The sequence below is a fragment of the Phytophthora cinnamomi genome (genome assembly GCF_018691715.1).
Source record: "Phytophthora cinnamomi strain GKB4 chromosome Unknown Contig56, whole genome shotgun sequence".
NCBI lineage: Eukaryota > Oomycota > Peronosporomycetes > Peronosporales > Peronosporaceae > Phytophthora > Phytophthora cinnamomi.
This window is the reverse complement of record NW_027150989.1, coordinates 792,956-814,268: the sequence shown is the minus strand read 5'-3', so window position 1 is coordinate 814,268 and position 21,313 is coordinate 792,956. Positions and strand designations below refer to the sequence as shown.

The following is a 21,313-nucleotide window of genomic DNA, read 5'->3' as shown; positions in this document are numbered from 1 at the left end:
TTTTGGTGAATTGAGATATGACTGACTCGGTTCGAGGGCTTTTTGGCCGGGACTTTCAGCCCAAATCTGCCCATTTCTTTGGTATTCAAGCTCTGGCGTTCTGGATTTGTGTAGCCTGGAGTATGCGACGCCAAGGCAGCCCTGCCGCATTCGATACGGCAGGCCAATTCACGTTGCAGTTGTCGCGCGGTTCATGCAACGCCGGCATCAATTCTGGGAGTCGTGTTTCGTGATGCGGCGGTACTCCCAACCGTAATCGGATGGAGACAAGTGCCCGAACACACAACCGAAAGTTGACCGGAGGCTACAAGGCGCAAAAGAAAGGGAGATGAGCACGAGAACACGTACGTTAGACAACTTCAACGCGTTCGGCCGCGGTAAACTCCCTGCTTCGGTCGGATGCCTGCGAGAAGTAATACTGCGTTGGACCGGATCAAGCACCAACCTAACGATCAGACATTCATCGTCAGGCATTCTGCTTGAATCAATTCTTCACACTCAGTCGTTGGTAGGCTTGGCTAGGTTATGCGTATGTTGAGTGAGCTTGGATTTTGCTCTTTATGTAGAGGTTGAAGGGTTCGAGGCAGTATCAACAAAGTGCACCTCAGTTGGTTTTCGACAAACAAAGTCCGCTCCTTCAATGATTCGTTAAGTGCAATTATCATCTTGAGCAGCAAAACATAATTCTCGTACCAGCAAGCTAGATGACCGCCATTCTCATGAACAACTACGTCCAATTGATCATGAACTCCGATAGACTTTCAACTCCAGATACTTCGTTAGAACTTTCGAGAGGTTGCAGTTTTCCTCGAACACGGCCTATGAATGGCTTAAATGAAAACTATGGTGCTCCATACCAGCAGAAGCGCCATTAAAAATACCAGGCCAGTCTTTTGACTTCACCGCCAGTGTAGAACTATGGAGATGAAGTGCAGCTGAGGTGCACCTGTGGTCGTTGTGGCACGCCATTTCCTCCTCGATACTGGGCTCGCTTCCCGCTGCACCGCCTCAGTTGCAGCTTCCTTCATCTATGGCAGAGGGATTCAACGAAGGAAGCTAGGGAACATAGCGAAACGGTCAAACACCGAAGACATTAAAAACAACTTCGTAGATTCGTAGAATACAGTAGCAATGTTGTGGCTGCACTACACAATAAGTTGTCCACGGACACCGAGTCAGGAAGGGTAGAGATTCGCAGTTCACCACTGACCTCCTGCCGTCACCGCGAAAATATATGCTAGTCGCCACAAAGTAACCTCGCAGTAGTACATGTATGTTGTGCGCTGCGCCGTTTGCCGCCGACGCCTGTGGTCTCTGCCGGGCACCATCGGAACAGACTGATACGCATTCACACATACTGTACACATACACAAACACGCAAGAACGCAACTTCTGAGTGGGGTCAGTCGAAGACAGCGCCTCGTTGGAGCTCGAACACGGATCAACCACGAAAATCGCAACTTGCGATTTCAGATGCCACGTCTGCAACGTGGATCTGCTGAATGTCACGCTTCATCCAGGTGACGGATGGAAAGCGAGGCAAGCGTTGTGGCCTGCTGAGACCGTTCACACAAGCGACGAGCGGTGGCTGCTCGGTCGCCCAGCGCATGCATTGTTTCCTTCGCGTTCGAGCTCTCTATATCACTCGTTCACTCGGCTGTGGCGATCGACAGTGCAGCTGCTGGTGCGCTGCGGTAGCTGATGCAATCGATTTTCTGTTCGGTATTACTACAGTATAATGCCGGTGAAGTCATTAATTTGACTTCAACTTCAACTTCGAGCATACATTCTTCAATACGTTTTGTTGGTGTGTGATTAACCACCCCAAGTTAAGAGCATTTGGTAGCACGCACACCACTTCCGTAGCTCGCCAGTCGTGACATTGGGCGAGGGAGGGTGCCTACATGTACACATTCCGTGCAAGCGGCATTTCGCTGCGGGTTGCCGCCGGCAACTTGCCGGTTCAAGCTCATTGCCAGGCGGTTCACGCGCAGCCATCACCTGGACAAAACGTGTCATATGCAGTTCTGAACGTCCGAACTGACCGATCCTGTAGATGCGTGATGCACGCCTGCGAAGCCCGGTACCGATCCATGCTCGAGCTCGAAGGAGGCGTCGGCCTCGATCAATTCAAGCCACAAGATGCGTGAGCGCGCGCGTATGGGTTTGTGCGTTTGGATCGAGGTATGTTTGGAAACATTACCCGTCGACGAGGAACGAGTACACCCACTGAACGACACTGAACGACAAGCGGTTGTATTCGAACGATACGTACAATTATTTAACAGCAACAATACATGGAACCACAAACTAACACTACGCACGGAGCGTTCCGCTCGAAGGCGGGCTGCGAGCGCACCACACCACCTTGGTGGAGCCAACACTCGATAACATGGTGCACTGGTTGATCTTGAGAGTGAGATGGTTGACAGGCCGACGCCGCTCACTCCGAGCGCAGCTTGCGGTACTGGGTCGCCGCGTCAGCATTGGCCCCGGCGCTCGCACTCGCAGTCGCACTCGCCGTGGCTCCAGCACCAGCATTCGCTGCGCCACCAGCGCCAGCATTGCCCACGGCAGCACTGTTGTAGCCATTGTAGCCATTGTACACGCCAACGTTGTTGTAGCCGTTGTAGCCGTTGTAGCCATTCACGCCCACACCGACGCCACCCACACCGACGCCCACACCCCCGAGCCCGACGCCCACACCTCCCACTCCGACACCAACGCCGCCCACGCCCACACCAACGCCGTGTCCGTAGTATCCGACAGGGTAGCCATATAAACCAGCTCCTAGAAGACCAAACGTCTGAGCAGCTTGTTGCTCCGAGTGCACTCCGCTCGAGAGCGCCGCGATGGCGAGGCACAGGACGGTGATTTTGTTGCTGCTGCCGAACATGGTTTTACGTTGCACGTGGTTCTTGAAAGGATGTGTAGGATGTCGTCTTGCTTAGCTCGACGGGGGTTGGAGTCTTCTCTTGCGTCTGAGAGTTGCTTGGTGCGGACTCGAGAGAGAAGAATGAGGAATGAGCAGTGTGGAGCAGGCCGACGAACTCAGTACCGGTGGATGGTGCGCCGCAGCGTCATGCTAGCCAAAGGGGGAACCCGATTCGGGAAGCCGGACACAAGACGTCGGTCGCAGTTGAACCAGCTTGCGCTCGGGCAACGGCCATGATGACCAGCAGCAGCTTCACTCGACGTGCGTACGGTATCCTATCACCAGTCACTCGCTGGTGATACCGCTGGGATCGAGTTGCGTGCGCTTGACTCGAGGTGCACTCGACTTGAGGTGCGGAGTTCCAGACGGATACGTTTCTTCTTTCGCGCAAAGCTTGAGGCGGCGGCACCATGTGTGTTGACCATATCGATACGGGTTCGCCAGGCCAGATGGAAAGCGAGGCAAGCGTTGTGGCCTGCTGAGACCGTTCACACAAGCGACGAGCGGTGGCTGCTCGGTCGCCCAGCGCATGCATTGTTTCCTTCGCGTTCGAGCTCTCTATATCACTCGTTCACTCGGCTGTGGCGATCGACAGTGCAGCTGCTGGTGCGCTGTGGTAGCTGATGCAATCGATTTTCTGTTCGGTATTACTACAGTATAATGCTGGTGAAGTCATCAATTTGACTTCAACTTCAACTTCGAGCATACATTCTTCAATACGTTTTGTTGGTGTGTGATTAACCACCCCAAGTTAAGAGCATTTGGTAGCACGCACACCGCTACCATAGCTCGCCACTAGTGACATTGAGCGAGGGAGGGTGCCCACATGTACACATTCCGTCGTCACGTTTGTGAACGGTCTCAGCAGGCCACAACGCTTGCCTCGCTTTCCATCTGGTCTGGCGAACCCGTATCGATATGGTCAACACACATGGTGCCGCCGCCTCAAGCTTTGCGCGAAAGAAGAAACGTATCCGTCTGGAACTCCGCACCTAAAGTCGAGTGCACCTCGAGTCAAGCGCACGCAACTCGATCCCAGCGGTATCACCAGCGAGTGACTGGTGATAGGATACCGTACGCACGTCGAGTGAAGCTGCTGCTGGTCATCATGGCCGTTGCCCGAGCGCAAGCTGGTTCAACTGCGACCGACGTCTTGTGTCCGGCTTCCCGAATCGGGTTCCCCCTTTGGCTAGCATGACGCTGCGGCGCACCATCCACCGGTACTGAGTTCGTCGGCCTGCTCCACACTGCTCATTCCTCATTCTTCTCTCTCGAGTCCGCACCAAGCAACTCTCAGACGCAAGAGAAGACTCCAACCCCCGTCGAGCTAAGCAAGACGACATCCTACACATCCTTTCAAGAACCACGTGCAACGTAAAACCATGTTCGGCAGCAGCAACAAAATCACCGTCCTGTGCCTCGCCATCGCGGCGCTCTCGAGCGGAGTGCACTCGGAGCAACAAGCTGCTCAGACGTTTGGTCTTCTAGGAGCTGGTTTATATGGCTACCCTGTCGGATACTACGGACACGGCGTTGGTGTGGGCGTGGGCGGCGTTGGTGTCGGAGTGGGAGGTGTGGGCGTCGGGCTCGGGGGTGTGGGCGTCGGTGTGGGTGGCGTCGGTGTGGGCGTGAATGGCTACAACGGCTACAACGGCTACAACAACGTTGGCGTGTACAATGGCTACAATGGCTACAACAGTGCTGCCGTGGGCAATGCTGGCGCTGGTGGCGCAGCGAATGCTGGTGCTGGTGCTGGAGCCACGGCGAGTGCGACTGCGAGTGCGAGCGCCAGGGCCAATGCTGACGCGGCGACCCAGTACCGCAAGCTGCGCTCGGAGTGAGCGGCGTCGGCCTGTCAACCATCTCACTCTCAAGATCAACCAGTGCACCATGTTATCGAGTGTTGGCTCCACCAAGGTGGTGTGGTGCGCTCGCAGCCCGCCTTCGAGCGGAACGCTCCGTGCGTAGTGTTAGTTTGTGGTTCCATGTATTGTTGCTGTTAAATAATTGTACGTATCGTTCGAATACAACCGCTTGTCGTTCAGTGTCGTTCAGTGGGTGTACTCGTTCCTCGTCGACGGGTAATGTTTCCAAACATACCTCGATCCAAACGCACAAACCCATACGCGCGCGCTCACGCATCTTGTGGCTTGAATTGATCGAGGCCGACGCCTCCTTCGAGCTCGAGCATGGATCGGTACCGGGCTTCGCAGGCGTGCATCACGCATCTACAGGATCGGTCAGTTCGGACGTTCAGAACTGCATATGACACGTTTTGTCCAGGTGATGGCTGCGCGTGAACCGCCTGGCAATGAGCTTGAACCGGCAAGTTGCCGGCGGCAACCCGCAGCGAAATGCCGCTTGCACGGAATGTGTACATGTAGGCACCCTCCCTCGCCCAATGTCACGACTGGCGAGCTACGGAAGTGGTGTGCATGCTACCAAATGTTCTTAACTTGGGGTGGTTAATCACACACCAACAAAACGTATTGAAGAATGTATGCTCGAAGTTGAAGTTGAAGTCAAATTGATGACTTCACCAGCATTATACTGTAGTAATACCGAACAGAAAATCGATTGCATCAGCTACCGCAGCGCACCAGCAGCTGCACTGTCGATCGCCACAGCCGAGTGAACGAGTGATATAGAGAGCTCGAACGCGAAGGAAACAATGTATGCGCTGGGCGACCGAGCAGCCACCGCTCGTCGTCTGTGTGAACGGTCTCAGCAGGTCACAACGTTTGCCTCGCTTTCCATCTGGCCTGGCGAACCCGTATCGATATGGTCAACACACATGGTGCCGCCGCCTCAAGCTTTGCGCGAAAGAAGAAACGTATCCGTCTGGAACTCCGCACCTCAAGTCGAGTGCACCTCGAGTCAAGCGCACGCAACTCGATCCCAGCGGTATCACCAGCGAGTGACTGGTGATAGGATACCGTACGCACGTCGAGTGAAGCTGCTGCTGGTCATCATGGCCGTTGCCCGAGCGCAAGCTGGTTCAACTGCGACCGACGTCTTGTGTCCGGCTTCCCGAATCGGGTTCCCCCTTTGGCTAGCATGACGCTGCGGCGCACCATCCACCGGTACTGAGTTCGTCGGCCTGCTCCACACTGCTCATTCCTCATTCTTCTCTCTCGAGTCCGCACCAAGCAACTCTCAGACGCAAGAGAAGACTCCAACCCCCGTCGAGCTAAGCAAGACGACATCCTACACATCCTTTCAAGAACCACGTGCAACGTAAAACCATGTTCGGCAGCAGCAACAAAATCACCGTCCTGTGCCTCGCCATCGCGGCGCTCTCGAGCGGAGTGCACTCGGAGCAACAAGCTGCTCAGACGTTTGGTCTTCTAGGAGCTGGTTTATATGGCTACCCTGTCGGATACTACGGACACGGCGTTGGTGTGGGCGTGGGCGGCGTTGGTGTCGGAGTGGGAGGTGTGGGCGTCGGGCTCGGGGGTGTGGGCGTCGGTGTGGGTGGCGTCGGTGTGGGCGTGAATGGCTACAACGGCTACAACGGCTACAACAACGTTGGCGTGTACAATGGCTACAATGGCTACAACAGTGCTGCCGTGGGCAATGCTGGCGCTGGTGGCGCAGCGAATGCTGGTGCTGGTGCTGGAGCCACGGCGAGTGCGACTGCGAGTGCGAGCGCCAGGGCCAATGCTGACGCGGCGACCCAGTACCGCAAGCTGCGCTCGGAGTGAGCGGCGTCGGCCTGTCAACCATCTCACTCTCAAGATCAACCAGTGCACCATGTTATCGAGTGTTGGCTCCACCAAGGTGGTGTGGTGCGCTCGCAGCCCGCCTTCGAGCGGAACGCTCCGTGCGTAGTGTTAGTTTGTGGTTCCATGTATTGTTGCTGTTAAATAATTGTACGTATCGTTCGAATACAACCGCTTGTCGTTCAGTGTCGTTCAGTGGGTGTACTCGTTCCTCGTCGACGGGTAATGTTTCCAAACATACCTCGATCCAAACGCACAAACCCATACGCGCGCGCTCACGCATCTTGTGGCTTGAATTGATCGAGGCCGACGCCTCCTTCGAGCTCGAGCGTGGATCGGTACCGGGCTTCGCAGGCGTGCATCGCGCATCTACAGGATCGGTCAGTTCGGACGTTCAGAACTGCATATGACACGTTTTGTCCAGGTGATGGCTGCGCGTGAACCGCCTGGCAATGAGCTTGAACCGGCAAGTTGCCGGCGGCAACCCGCAGCGAAATGCCGCTTGCACGGAATGTGTACATGTAGGCACCCTCCCTCGCCCAATGTCACGACTGGCGAGCTACGGAAGTGGTGTGCGTGCTACCAAATGCTCTTAACTTGGGGTGGTTAATCACACACCAACAAAACGTATTGAAGAATGTATGCTCGAAGTTGAAGTTGAAGTCAAATTAATGACTTCACCGGCATTATACTGTAGTAATACCGAACAGAAAATCGATTGCATCAGCTACCGCAGCGCACCAGCAGCTGCACTGTCGATCGCCACAGCCGAGTGAACGAGTGATATAGAGAGCTCGAACGCGAAGGAAACAATGCATGCGCTGGGCGACCGAGCAGCCACCGCTCGTCGCTTGTGTGAACGGTCTCAGCAGGTCACAACGCTTGCCTCGCTTTCCATCTGGTCTGGCGAACCCGTATCGATATGGTCAACACACATGGTGCCGCCGCCTCAAGCTTTGCGCGAAAGAAGAAACGTATCCGTCTGGAACTCCGCACCTCAAGTCGAGTGCACCTCGAGTCAAGCGCACGCAACTCGATCCCAGCGGTATCACCAGCGAGTGACTGGTGATAGGATACCGTACGCACGTCGAGTGAAGCTGCTGCTGGTCATCATGGCCGTTGCCCGAGCGCAAGCTGGTTCAACTGCGACCGACGTCTTGTGTCCGGCTTCCCGAATCGGGTTCCCCCTTTGGCTAGCATGACGCTGCGGCGCACCATCCACCGGTACTGAGTTCGTCGGCCTGCTCCACACTGCTCATTCCTCATTCTTCTCTCTCGAGTCCGCACCAAGCAACTCTCAGACGCAAGAGAAGACTCCAACCCCCGTCGAGCTAAGCAAGACGACATCCTACACATCCTTTCAAGAACCACGTGCAACGTAAAACCATGTTCGGCAGCAGCAACAAAATCACCGTCCTGTGCCTCGCCATCGCGGCGCTCTCGAGCGGAGTGCACTCGGAGCAACAAGCTGCTCAGACGTTTGGTCTTCTAGGAGCTGGTTTATATGGCTACCCTGTCGGATACTGCGGACACGGCGTTGGTGTGGGCGTGGGCGGCGTTGGTGTCGGAGTGGGAGGTGTGGGCGTCGGGCTCGGGGGTGTGGGCGTCGGTGTGGGTGGCGTCGGTGTGGGCGTGAATGGCTACAACGGCTACAACGGCTACAACAACGTTGGCGTGTACAATGGCTACAATGGCTACAACAGTGCTGCCGTGGGCAATGCTGGCGCTGGTGGCGCAGCGAATGCTGGTGCTGGTGCTGGAGCCACGGCGAGTGCGACTGCGAGTGCGAGCGCCAGGGCCAATGCTGGCGCGGCGACCCAGTACCGCAAGCTGCGCTCGGAGTGAGCGGCGTCGGCCTGTCAACCATCTCACTCTCAAGATCAACCAGTGCACCATGTTATCGAGTGTTGGCTCCACCAAGGTGGTGTGGTGCGCTCGCAGCCCGCCTTCGAGCGGAACGCTCCGTGCGTAGTGTTAGTTTGTGGTTCCATGTATTGTTGCTGTTAAATAATTGTACGTATCGTTCGAATACAACCGCTTGTCGTTCAGTGTCGTTCAGTGGGTGTACTCGTTCCTCGTCGACGGGTAATGTTTCCAAACGTACCTCGATCCAAACGCACAAACCCATACGCGCGCGCTCACGCATCTTGTGGCTTGAATTGATCGAGGCCGACGCCTCCTTCGAGCTCGAGCGTGGATCGGTACCGGGCTTCGCAGGCGTGCATCGCGCATCTACAGGATCGGTCAGTTCGGACGTTCAGAACTGCATATGACACGTTTTGTCCAGGTGATGGCTGCGCGTGAACCGCCTGGCAATGAGCTTGAACCGGCAAGTTGCCGGCGGCAACCCGCAGCGAAATGCCGCTTGCACGGAATGTGTACATGTAGGCACCCTCCCTCGCCCAATGTCACGACTGGCGAGCTACGGAAGTGGTGTGCGTGCTACCAAATGTTCTTAACTTGGGGTGGTTAATCACACACCAACAAAACGTATTGAAGAATGTATGCTCGAAGTTGAAGTTGAAGTCAAATTGATGACTTCACCAGCATTATACTGTAGTAATACCGAACAGAAAATCGATTGCATCAGCTACCACAGCGCACCAGCAGCTGCACTGTCGATCGCCACAGCCGAGTGAACGAGTGATATAGAGAGCTCGAACGCGAAGGAAACAATGCATGCGCTGGGCGACCGAGCAGCCACCGCTCGTCGCTTGTGTGAACGGTCTCAGCAGGCCACAACGCTTGCCTCGCTTTCCATCTGGTCTGGCGAACCCGTATCGATATGGTCAACACACATGGTGCCGCCGCCTCAAGCTTTGCGCGAAAGAAGAAACGTATCCGTCTGGAACTCCGCACCTCAAGTCGAGTGCACCTCGAGTCAAGCGCACGCAACTCGATCCCAGCGGTATCACCAGCGAGTGACTGGTGATAGGATACCGTACGCACGTCGAGTGAAGCTGCTGCTGGTCATCATGGCCGTTGCCCGAGCGCAAGCTGGTTCAACTGCGACCGACGTCTTGTGTCCGGCTTCCCGAATCGGGTTCCCCCTTTGGCTAGCATGACGCTGCGGCGCACCATCCACCGGTACTGAGTTCGTCGGCCTGCTCCACACTGCTCATTCCTCATTCTTCTCTCTCGAGTCCGCACCAAGCAACTCTCAGACGCAAGAGAAGACTCCAACCCCCGTCGAGCTAAGCAAGACGACATCCTACACATCCTTTCAAGAACCACGTGCAACGTAAAACCATGTTCGGCAGCAGCAACAAAATCACCGTCCTGTGCCTCGCCATCGCGGCGCTCTCGAGCGGAGTGCACTCGGAGCAACAAGCTGCTCAGACGTTTGGTCTTCTAGGAGCTGGTTTATATGGCTACCCTGTCGGATACTACGGACACGGCGTTGGTGTGGGCGTGGGCGGCGTTGGTGTCGGAGTGGGAGGTGTGGGCGTCGGGCTCGGGGGTGTGGGCGTCGGTGTGGGTGGCGTCGGTGTGGGCGTGAATGGCTACAACGGCTACAACGGCTACAACAACGTTGGCGTGTACAATGGCTACAATGGCTACAACAGTGCTGCCGTGGGCAATGCTGGCGCTGGTGGCGCAGCGAATGCTGGTGCTGGTGCTGGAGCCACGGCGAGTGCGACTGCGAGCGCCGGGGCCAATGCTGGCGCGGCGACCCAGTACCGCAAGCTGCGCTCGGAGTGAGCGGCGTCGGCCTGTCAACCATCTCACTCTCAAGATCAACCAGTGCACCATGTTATCGAGTGTTGGCTCCACCAAGGTGGTGTGGTGCGCTCGCAGCCCGCCTTCGAGCGGAACGCTCCGTGCGTAGTGTTAGTTTGTGGTTCCATGTATTGTTGCTGTTAAATAATTGTACGTATCGTTCGAATACAACCGCTTGTCGTTCAGTGTCGTTCAGTGTCGTTCAGTGGGTGTACTCGTTCCTCGTCGACGGGTAATGCTTCCAAACATACCTTGATCCAAACGCACAAACCCATACGCGCGCGCTCACGCATCTTGTGGCTTGAATTGATCGAGGCCGACGCCTCCTTCGAGCTCGAGCATGGATCGGTACCGGGCTTCGCAGGCGTGCATCGCGCATCTACAGGATCGGTCAGTTCGGACGTTCAGAACTGCATATGACACGTTTTGTCCAGGTGATGGCTGCGCGTGAACCGCCTGGCAATGAGCTTGAACCGGCAAGTTGCCGGCGGCAACCCGCAGCGAAATGCCGCTTGCACGGAATGTGTACATGTAGGCACCCTCCCTCGCCCAATGTCACGACTGGCGAGCTACGGAAGTGGTGTGCGTGCTACCAAATGCTCTTAACTTGGGGTGGTTAATCACACACCAACAAAACGTATTGAAGAATGTATGCTCGAAGTTGAAGTTGAAGTCAAATTAATGACTTCACCGGCATTATACTGTAGTAATACCGAACAGAAAATCGATTGCATCAGCTACCGCAGCGCACCAGCAGCTGCACTGTCGATCGCCACAGCCGAGTGAACGAGTGATATAGAGAGCTCGAACGCGAAGGAAACAATGCATGCGCTGGGCGACCGAGCAGCCACCGCTCGTCGCTTGTGTGAACGGTCTCAGCAGGTCACAACGCTTGCCTCGCTTTCCATCTGGTCTGGCGAACCCGTATCGATATGGTCAACACACATGGTGCCGCCGCCTCAAGCTTTGCGCGAAAGAAGAAACGTATCCGTCTGGAACTCCGCACCTCAAGTCGAGTGCTCCTCGAGTCAAGCGCACGCAACTCGATCCCAGCGGTATCACCAGCGAGTGACTGGTGATAGGATACCGTACGCACGTCGAGTGAAGTTGCTGCTGGTCATCATGGCCGTTGCCCGAGCGCAAGCTGGTTCAACTGCGACCGACGTCTTGTGTCCGGCTTCCCGAATCGGGTTCCCCCTTTGGCTAGCATGACGCTGCGGCGCACCATCCACCGGTACTGAGTTCGTCGGCCTGCTCCACACTGCTCATTCCTCATTCTTCTCTCTCGAGTCCGCACCAAGCAACTCTCAGACGCAAGAGAAGACTCCAACCCCCGTCGAGCTAAGCAAGACGACATCCTACACATCCTTTCAAGAACCACGTGCAACGTAAAACCATGTTCGGCAGCAGCAACAAAATCACCGTCCTGTGCCTCGCCATCGCGGCGCTCTCGAGCGGAGTGCACTCGGAGCAACAAGCTGCTCAGACGTTTGGTCTTCTAGGAGCTGGTTTATATGGCTACCCTGTCGGATACTACGGACACGGCGTTGGTGTGGGCGTGGGCGGCGTTGGTGTCGGAGTGGGAGGTGTGGGCGTCGGGCTCGGGGGTGTGGGCGTCGGTGTGGGTGGCGTCGGTGTGGGCGTGAATGGCTACAACGGCTACAACGGCTACAACAACGTTGGCGTGTACAATGGCTACAATGGCTACAACAGTGCTGCCGTGGGCAATGCTGGCGCTGGTGGCGCAGCGAATGCTGGTGCTGGTGCTGGAGCCACGGCGAGTGCGACTGCGAGCGCCAGGGCCAATGCTGGCGCGGCGACCCAGTACCGCAAGCTGCGCTCGGAGTGAGCGGCGTCGGCCTGTCAACCATCTCACTCTCAAGATCAACCAGTGCACCATGTTATCGAGTGTTGGCTCCACCAAGGTGGTGTGGTGCGCTCGCAGCCCGCCTTCGAGCGGAACGCTCCGTGCGTAGTGTTGTTTTGTGGTTCCATGTATTGTTGCTGTTAAATAATTGTACGTATCGTTCGAATACAACCGCTTGTCGTTCAGTGTCGTTCAGTGGGTGTACTCGTTCCTCGTCGACGGGTAATGTTTCCAAACGTACCTCGATCCAAACGCACAAACCCATACGCGCGCGCTCACGCATCTTGTGGCTTGAATTGATCGAGGCCGACGCCTCCTTCGAGCTCGAGCGTGGATCGGTACCGGGCTTCGCAGGCGTGCATCGCGCATCTACAGGATCGGTCAGTTCGGACGTTCAGAACTGCATATGACACGTTTTGTCCAGGTGATGGCTGCGCGTGAACCGCCTGGCAATGAGCTTGAACCGGCAAGTTGCCGGCGGCAACCCGCAGCGAAATGCCGCTTGCACGGAATGTGTACATGTAGGCACCCTCCCTCGCCCAATGTCACGACTGGCGAGCTACGGAAGTGGTGTGCGTGCTACCAAATGCTCTTAACTTGGGGTGGTTAATCACACACCAACAAAACGTATTGAAGAATGTATGCTCGAAGTTGAAGTTGAAGTCAAATTAATGACTTCACCGGCATTATACTGTAGTAATACCGAACAGAAAATCGATTGCATCAGCTACCGCAGCGCACCAGCAGCTGCACTGTCGATCGCCACAGCCGAGTGAACGAGTGATATAGAGAGCTCGAACGCGAAGGAAACAATGCATGCGCTGGGCGACCGAGCAGCCACCGCTCGTCGCTTGTGTGAACGGTCTCAGCAGGCCACAACGCTTGCCTCGCTTTCCATCTGGTCTGGCGAACCCGTATCGATATGGTCAACACACATGGTGCCGCCGCCTCAAGCTTTGCGCGAAAGAAGAAACGTATCCGTCTGGAACTCCGCACCTCAAGTCGAGTGCTCCTCGAGTCAAGCGCACGCAACTCGATCCCAGCGGTATCACCAGCGAGTGACTGGTGATAGGATACCGTACGCACGTCGAGTGAAGCTGCTGCTGGTCATCATGGCCGTTGCCCGAGCGCAAGCTGGTTCAACTGCGACCGACGTCTTGTGTCCGGCTTCCCGAATCGGGTTCCCCCTTTGGCTAGCATGACGCTGCGGCGCACCATCCACCGGTACTGAGTTCGTCGGCCTGCTCCACACTGCTCATTCCTCATTCTTCTCTCTCGAGTCCGCACCAAGCAACTCTCAGACGCAAGAGAAGACTCCAACCCCCGTCGAGCTAAGCAAGACGACATCCTACACATCCTTTCAAGAACCACGTGCAACGTAAAACCATGTTCGGCAGCAGCAACAAAATCACCGTCCTGTGCCTCGCCATCGCGGCGCTCTCGAGCGGAGTGCACTCGGAGCAACAAGCTGCTCAGACGTTTGGTCTTCTAGGAGCTGGTTTATATGGCTACCCTGTCGGATACTACGGACACGGCGTTGGTGTGGGCGTGGGCGGCGTTGGTGTCGGAGTGGGAGGTGTGGGCGTCGGGCTCGGGGGTGTGGGCGTCGGTGTGGGTGGCGTCGGTGTGGGCGTGAATGGCTACAACGGCTACAACGGCTACAACAACGTTGGCGTGTACAATGGCTACAATGGCTACAACAGTGCTGCCGTGGGCAATGCTGGCGCTGGTGGCGCAGCGAATGCTGGTGCTGGTGCTGGAGCCACGGCGAGTGCGACTGCGAGTGCGAGCGCCAGGGCCAATGCTGGCGCGGCGACCCAGTACCGCAAGCTGCGCTCGGAGTGAGCGGCGTCGGCCTGTCAACCATCTCACTCTCAAGATCAACCAGTGCACCATGTTATCGAGTGTTGGCTCCACCAAGGTGGTGTGGTGCGCTCGCAGCCCGCCTTCGAGCGGAACGCTCCGTGTGTAGTGTTAGTTTGTGGTTCCATGTATTGTTGCTGTTAAATAATTGTACGTATCGTTCGAATACAACCGCTTGTCGTTCAGTGTCGTTCAGTGGGTGTACTTGTTCCTCGTCGACGGGTAATGTTTCCAAACATACCTCGATCCAAACGCACAAACCCATACGCGCGCGCTCACGCATCTTGTGGCTTGAATTGATCGAGGCCGACGCCTCCTTCGAGCTCGAGCGTGGATCGGTACCGGCCTTCGCAGGCGTGCATCGCGCGTCTGGAAGATTGGCGCGTTCGGACGCTCAAAGCTCCATGTGTCACGCGTTCAAGTGCTAGAGGGTAAACCCTGGCAATGGACTGGAGCAACTTGTGGTGAAATCGCTACGGACTGTGTACTTCCAACGACGTGCGGTTGTCGAACCACGGTTGTGTGCTACACTGCTGCCCGTTCCTCTCTATTTGATGTTTGTTGTCCTATGACACACCCAACCTAACGATACCGAAAATTGTATTTGCGAAGTTGAAGTTGAGACCGAAAATGTTGTAGTTGTCAATCGATGTATGCGTGAGCGGCTGCAATACATCCAATCCGCTGTGCGCTGGCTCGGGCTGATCAGCTGTGTTTTGAGGGTGTCGTTGCTAAGGTGCCTGTACATCTCAAGTAAAAACTGTAACGCATTTATATCCTCGCCGGTCGAATATTTACAGGTTCATACCCACGCTGGTCATCATTAGAAACCAACGGCTCACATTATTATGGCGGTCTATGTGGCTTTATGGAGGCCAGGAAAATGCGCTAAAATCGATTGGGCCCAGCGGCTTCCACCGCGGCCCATCATGTTCTTGAGCGCGGATCCAGGCGAGGCCCTTTCGAGTGTTAACAATGACTCCTTCGCAAGTTCCTGCTTCCATGAATATTGACACCTTCTCCTGCTCATCTTTCAGGTTGTCCGCCTCCGTCATGAGTTGGAGGACTACACGGAGGGTACGGTCAGATTTTTAAATGGTAAAGGTTCAAATCGGGTGGGGTAGTGAATCTAGAGCCGCGGGGATGCGATCACCACTTGGAAGCACGGTGTTGTTCTCGTCCTCCATTCCCCCTCCTGACTCGAGCCCTTGTTTCGTTTGGTTTCTTTGCACAGCGCAAATTGACTTATGTGGTAAATAATCTTGTTCTGCTGTGGATTGATCGACAAAAACTGAAAGCGAGAGATCGACTGGAAAGAAAATACGATCAAGTTGAAGACCAATTGCTTTAATCGGTCAGTCAATTGGTCGCTCTCATTGCTTATAACGCTCCTCCTCTTGGTAGTACTCGGTAAAGCCGACCACATCCTTAACATGCGCAAAATCGCACAACAAGTTGTCCAAAGCAGCGCTCGGCGTCGCGTTACGTCCAGCTTCCTCCTTCCTCTCACTCCCCGTCTGGCACTTGAGCAGACTCAGCGCCTGCTCCATCGCCTTGATACTGGCACTCAGCAGCGTGATCGGGTACGCCGCCAGTTTGTAGCCCATTTTGCTTAGCTCCTCTGGCAGCAGCACCGGCGTGAGGCCGTTCTCCACCATGTTGGCCATCTTGGGGCCCGGCACTTCTCTGCAATACGTTTCCATCTCCTCCACGGACTGCGGAGCCTCAAGGAACGTGATGTCGGCCCCGAGTCTCTTGAACTCTTTGCAGCGGGCAATGGCCTCGTCCAGCGAGTGGGTCCCCCGGGCGTCCGTCCTCGCCATGATGACGATGTCGAAGCCCCCTTCGGCTCGAGCGTCCACTGCGGCGCGCACCCGCGCGGACGCTTCATCTCGCGAGACGACTGCCTTGCCGGCCGTGTGTCCACATCGCTTGGGGGACACTTGGTCCTCCAACATAATACCAGCCATGCCTGCTTGGGCGTAGGCGGCCACCGTCCTCTTGACGTTCAAGGCGTTGCCGTAGCCAGTGTCTCCGTCACCGATGCACGGCACGTGGCGCAGCGACTCACAGATTGTCGCGGCGGTGTGGACCATTTCACCGAAGGACAGAAGCTAAAAATAGAGTGTCGGTCAGCGGACATCGGAGGACAAGGGCGTGTATACAGATGTATACTATATCTAACCTGAGTGTCTGGCACACCGTGCACGGCAGAGACGCCGAAGCCCGTCATGAAGGTCACATCGAAGCCTGGCGAAGGTGACTCGAAGGTTAGAGACAGAGGTTGGCAAGTGTCGAGACCGAGTGGAGCGCACCTGCGCGCTCGATAAGCTTGGCGCTGAGGCCGTCGAAGCAGCAGGGCATGACGGCGATGCCCTCGCGCGCCAGCAGCTCGCGCAGCCGCGCCACGCGCTGCGGCTGCGTCGAGCGGGAGGTCATGCCGGACTTGGGAGCTCGTTCACGTGCGAATCTTGGCTTTTGGGGCGATTGAAGTTTAGAGGCGCACGGCGACAAATTGCAGAACTTTATACGTGGATACTTTGCCTTAACAAAGTCAAAGGATGGATCACTGCCTTTCAAATATGGTACACTTGCTATTCGGATAGGTGGAGAGAGGCACTTGACGTGCCACTGTGCTGATTTCGCTGCTCATTCTGCTCCAGCGACGCTGCGTCTGACAACTTGTCAGTGGCATGCCGTAGACGTCTGCCCGGCGTGTGGTGGGATGAACGCCCTCTGCGCTTTGCTGCCAGTGCCCCAGGGCCAGGCCCCAACGCGAACGGCTTGCACGCTAGGTTCACGCGGCGCGATCGCGGTGGACACCCGCAGCTGCCATGCAAATCAACGCCGCGCCGACTTGTTCCCGCCATCAACCCCATTGAAGAAGGGTCCCAGATCTTTGCTGGGTGGTACTATTCCGCATGGAAGGTTTAGCGAGAACAGCGTTTGCCACTTCCCTCCCCAATCCGATCGTCACTTTCCAGGAAAGTATGCCGCAGCGCAGTCCCGATTGTCGCTGGTTCACTGCAACGGGCATCAGCCGTGGAAATGTACCCGGTCACATATCGCAATCGGCCTTTCACTTCCTTACACGCCGGCAAGCGCGCAGACAGTTAGCACTAGCCTAAAGCGACAAGCAGCAGCTCCAGCCGCGGTTAACACCACCTAAAGTCCAGGCAAGAATGGCAGAGAAGAAGCAGCAGCAACTCCCGTTGCCGACCCCCGCCTCCGAGCCGGGCTTCGTGGGCGAGGGCGACGGCGAGTACGTGACCGTGCTCACCCCGGACAACAAGGCGGCGGCGCTGACCCCGAACCCGGCGGGCGCCGACTTCGACCCGAACGGGCTGCGCATGAACGTGTGGTCCGTGGACTTGCACGACGCCGACCTGCGCACCGCCTACTACTGGTGGGTGTGCTGCTGCCCGTGCGTGCCCCTCTCGCAGCTCGAGACCCGCCTCGGGCTCAACTCGTGCGGCATCGGGTTCACGTTGGACCTGATTGCGTATGCGGGCCGCTTCCTCTTCCTGGTGTTAACACTGCTTAACCTGCTGGACGGCAACTTTGCCGCGTTCGCGGTCTGCCTGGTGCTCTTCGTGGTGTGCCTCCTCTCGGTCGCGCACCGCGTGGCCCGCGTGCGCCAGCAGACCCGCGAGCGCCTGGACATCGCCGGCTCCGACAAGGACGACCGCTACATGGGCTGCCTGCGCAGCGCCAGCGCCATCCGCCAGATGGCCGTGCAGCTCAAGTGCGACCAGGTTCACTTCGGCGCCCCCGCCACGCTCCAGGCCTACCAGGTTTAAGCTGGTGTTAACCGGGTTAGGCACATCTCACTTGTGTCCAAGCGATTTTTTATCTCTTTGCAACAAGGAAAAGAAGAAAGCAAAATAAAAATATGAGTTTTGTTTTTTGAAAAAGATGCGACGAGGCAGGAGGCTAAGAGATGGATACACTTTTGGATATGGCTACACTCGGTTCTAGTTGTAGTTGAAGTGGAATTTGATAGACTTTCACTTGTTACTTTTAGTTAATCTCCCTCACTTTCTCTCTTTATTACTTGCAGCTTAGTCCAGAGCACTCATGTCGAGTCTGGTGGTGGTCTGACGCGTGGGCAGCATGGCCGGGTCCAGGTGCGTGATGGTGTGCTTCCTCGCCGCCTGGTACACGTTCTCGGCGGCGTTGCAGAGCTCAGCGAACTGCGCCAGCACCTCCTGGGTCGAGGCTCCGGCGTGGATGCGGGGAATCTGCGGCATGGGGGGCGCCGTCCACACTGTCGCGCGTTCCCCTTCGCTCGTTGGCCAGGACGGCGCTCCCGTCTCCTTTGGCAGTGGCGTTGGCGACGCCAGCGGCGACGATGGCGGGGACGGCCAAGCCTCCGACGAGGTGTTGGTGGTTGGGGACGGCACGACCTCTCCCCAAGCGTACTCCACCACAGCCTCGGGCAGCGAGTCGTCGATCTCTGGGTGCATCGACACCGCCCGCGAGCTCACCACCGGCTGGTCACGGTCGTCCGAGTCTTCCGTGTCCGAGTCGACGTCCCAAACATCTCGCTGAGCTGCTGGCGCAGGATTTGAAGTCTGCTTCTTGACCGGAGTCGGCTTAGTAATCGTTTTCCTGCTGCCGCTACGGGTTGTGGTTTTTCTGATGCTAATGGTCTTTCGTGAATCGGCAGGACGCTGCACCGCCGGGTTGCTGTCGCCGGTCTCAGAGTTATAATCGCGAGCTGGAGCTGCCTTCGGCTCCACCTTTCTCTGAGTCGGTCGCGGTGTGCGGCTCATCCGTCGAACGGGGGCCGTGTGGAACACCTTGTCGACATCTATCGCTCCCTTCCCAAGTGTTCTATCGCTGTTTGCAGCGATTACTGTTCCCCGCCTTTGCCTGTCGGGTTCGGGGCGACTCTGACTGCGCGTGATCCGTTCCGGTACTTCTGTCCCTCGAAGCGTTCCGCGCCGCTGGTCCAACCGCTTGCGCTCAACTATCTCCAGCTTGGCAATCTCCATCGAGTTGAGCTTCCGCGCGTCGGTCAAGCAGTGCGTACAGATCACAACGGAGCGTTCGTCGATGGCCTTGTAACTTTGGCCGGGGACGTACAATTTCTTCTTGACAACGCAGGTCGAGCACGCGCGAATGCTGCAAACCCGACAACTATATGCTCGCGAAAAGGTGCCCATCGGCCTCATGCAAACTCCACAGTCGTTGCGCTTCTTGATCTTGATGCTGCTCGGCCGTGCGGATCCGGCCGCTGTTTCATCGGTTTTCGGGTGAGCTAGCAGCCACGACAGCTTCTTGTTCTGGGCGCACAGTGCCGCTTTCAAGCAATACGTGAGGCTGTTCGCCGCCGATAGCAGCGCCACGCTTTCGTGCACTGAACCGTTCGGCTCGAAGTTCGTCTTCATGTACACGTCCACGGTGTTTCCTGACGTTTGTCGGTACAGGAAGCACGAGGACACTCGACCGCGAACGATCCGCTTTCCTTCGAGCGGACCGAAGCCTTTGCCCAGATCGACCGAGTGCATCATGTGGTACCCCACACGTTCGCCCCCTTCTCGGTTCAAAACCCCCGTGGCTGCGATGAAAGTGAGGTCACGAGGCCAGACGAAGGCCTTGACGGCGGGGGAGGTGGCCTTGACGACCCACTTCAAGCCGAGGAACCGGAACGGGTCGTTAGCCGTGGGACCCTGAATCTCGTACAACGTGTCGGCGTCCACGACCTCTTCGGCAGTGTAGGAAGACTTGATGAGCGTCCCTGTGCCGTCGAACGTGGCGGTGCCATACATGACGTCGTCCAACGTGCCCTCAATGCTTCCCACCTGGAGGAGCGTCGGCATGTTCCACTCACTGTTGCCAGTCGGGTTCGAGCCTCGGTTCGGGAATGGCCATGCATCATTGTTGGAATCCTTCGGAGCCGAGGACACCGAGTCTGAATCTGTTCCGCGAGGCAGTCTCATGGCCTCGAGCGTCCTGCTGCGCGCTCGCCTCCTTGTCCCTCCTGATGGGGCTGTAACTACTGCGTCGTCCGCGGGTACTCGCCGATACACGGTGAGCTGCTCGCAGGTCTTGACGGGCTTCCACATGGCCGGGTGCAGCTGGTACCGGAGACTCGGTGGGCGCGATGCCTGCCACTTTTGGTATTTGTCATAGTCCCGCAGCGCACGAGAGAGCTGCATCAAGGCTGTGTTCACGAACTTCTCCCTGGCCGAGTCAGACAGCTGCAGCGGCGGGAACACCTTTTCCTGGATCGGGAACCGGTGGCTCATGGCTGGAATCTCAACTACTAAAGTGCTAGTACCGTGGGTGACGGTCGCCACGAAGGACTCAGCGTCCGAATGGAAATTCGCACTGTGGTCCTGGCGGCAAGATGGAGAGTGTGCTCGGCCAGCGCACAGTCTAGCGGGCATATTCGCTTTTTTGTCCGGTAACTAACATCGACTGTCCATGCCATCGCACAAGGGGCAGGCAAATCGGGAGGAGCTCAACAGGATCGGACATCGGCCCGATGCGCTTTGCGTTGCACTCGAATCGAGATGGTACCGAAGCGGCTCGAAACCGAACTCGCCTCTCGACGTTGTCGTACGTATCGGACACGACTCGAAGGCGCAGCATCGCCGATTCTTTCATCGGCATCATAGTGCTGCACGTCTGGAACGTACAGGTATTTTACTGTTGCAGGTGCTGAATTACACGTTTCACGGAATCGGGGTGATTACATTACGTAAGATGTGGTCGTCGAGTCGACGGGTTAGATCCTGGCGCTGCATCATGCGAGAGAGCGCTCCTGAGACGCTCGAGCACACGAGCTCCACAGGTTTTCACCACCCCGGGAGAGCCACTGGTTCACAAAAGGGCTCGCGACTTGCAGCGGCATTCGAAAACTCGGTTTCGAATTGCTGGCAACAAGGCGACAACGCTGCATTACAACAAGCTCACCGAATTCCATCGTACACACCGATACGAGCACCTCTACGAAGACCACAACACAGTAGAGCGCGTGGGGTCGAGACAGTGTGGATACGTGCCATCGCGCAGTCTTGCGTTTGGCGATGCATATTCCCTTTCGCCACTTGGTTTCCCGGCACACCAGCATCAACAATACTGCCGCCGACTCGTTCAGGACGTCTAGGGGTCAAAACTGCGACCCCTTGCCGTGGAGTGCCATCCTTTTCGATGGTGGTCGAGGTCGAGGCTTTCCACTCGCTGCAGGGCGGAACG

General features: G+C 56.8%; 4 protein-coding genes across 4 annotated transcripts; 1 reads left to right on the top strand and 3 right to left on the bottom strand.

The window, feature by feature from the left end:
- Positions 1 to 2,443: 2,443 nt before the first annotated feature.
- Positions 2,444 to 2,896, bottom strand: IUM83_14899 (Carbohydrate-binding protein; the record flags this gene model as incomplete). The annotated part of the gene is made up of 1 exon (XM_067939674.1): positions 2,444 to 2,896. The coding sequence occupies one exon, from the start codon at positions 2,894 to 2,896 to the stop codon at positions 2,444 to 2,446; it is 453 nt and encodes a 150-aa protein (XP_067787881.1).
- Positions 2,897 to 15,480: 12,584 nt separating this feature from the next.
- IUM83_14898 (Carboxyvinyl-carboxyphosphonate phosphorylmutase) lies at positions 15,481 to 16,546 on the bottom strand (the record flags this gene model as incomplete). Its single annotated transcript, XM_067939673.1, has 3 exons — positions 15,481 to 16,221; positions 16,293 to 16,357; positions 16,423 to 16,546. The coding sequence occupies 3 exons, from the start codon at positions 16,544 to 16,546 to the stop codon at positions 15,481 to 15,483; spliced, it is 930 nt and encodes a 309-aa protein (XP_067787858.1).
- Positions 16,547 to 17,289: 743 nt separating this feature from the next.
- IUM83_14897 (uncharacterized protein) lies at positions 17,290 to 17,907 on the top strand (the record flags this gene model as incomplete). Its single annotated transcript, XM_067939672.1, has 1 exon — positions 17,290 to 17,907. The coding sequence occupies one exon, from the start codon at positions 17,290 to 17,292 to the stop codon at positions 17,905 to 17,907; it is 618 nt and encodes a 205-aa protein (XP_067787860.1).
- A 261-nt stretch (positions 17,908 to 18,168) lies between these two features.
- On the bottom strand, positions 18,169 to 20,361 carry IUM83_14896 (Zinc finger, RING/FYVE/PHD-type; the record flags this gene model as incomplete). Its single annotated transcript, XM_067939671.1, has 1 exon — positions 18,169 to 20,361. The coding sequence occupies one exon, from the start codon at positions 20,359 to 20,361 to the stop codon at positions 18,169 to 18,171; it is 2,193 nt and encodes a 730-aa protein (XP_067787859.1).
- Positions 20,362 to 21,313: the final 952 nt, after the last annotated feature.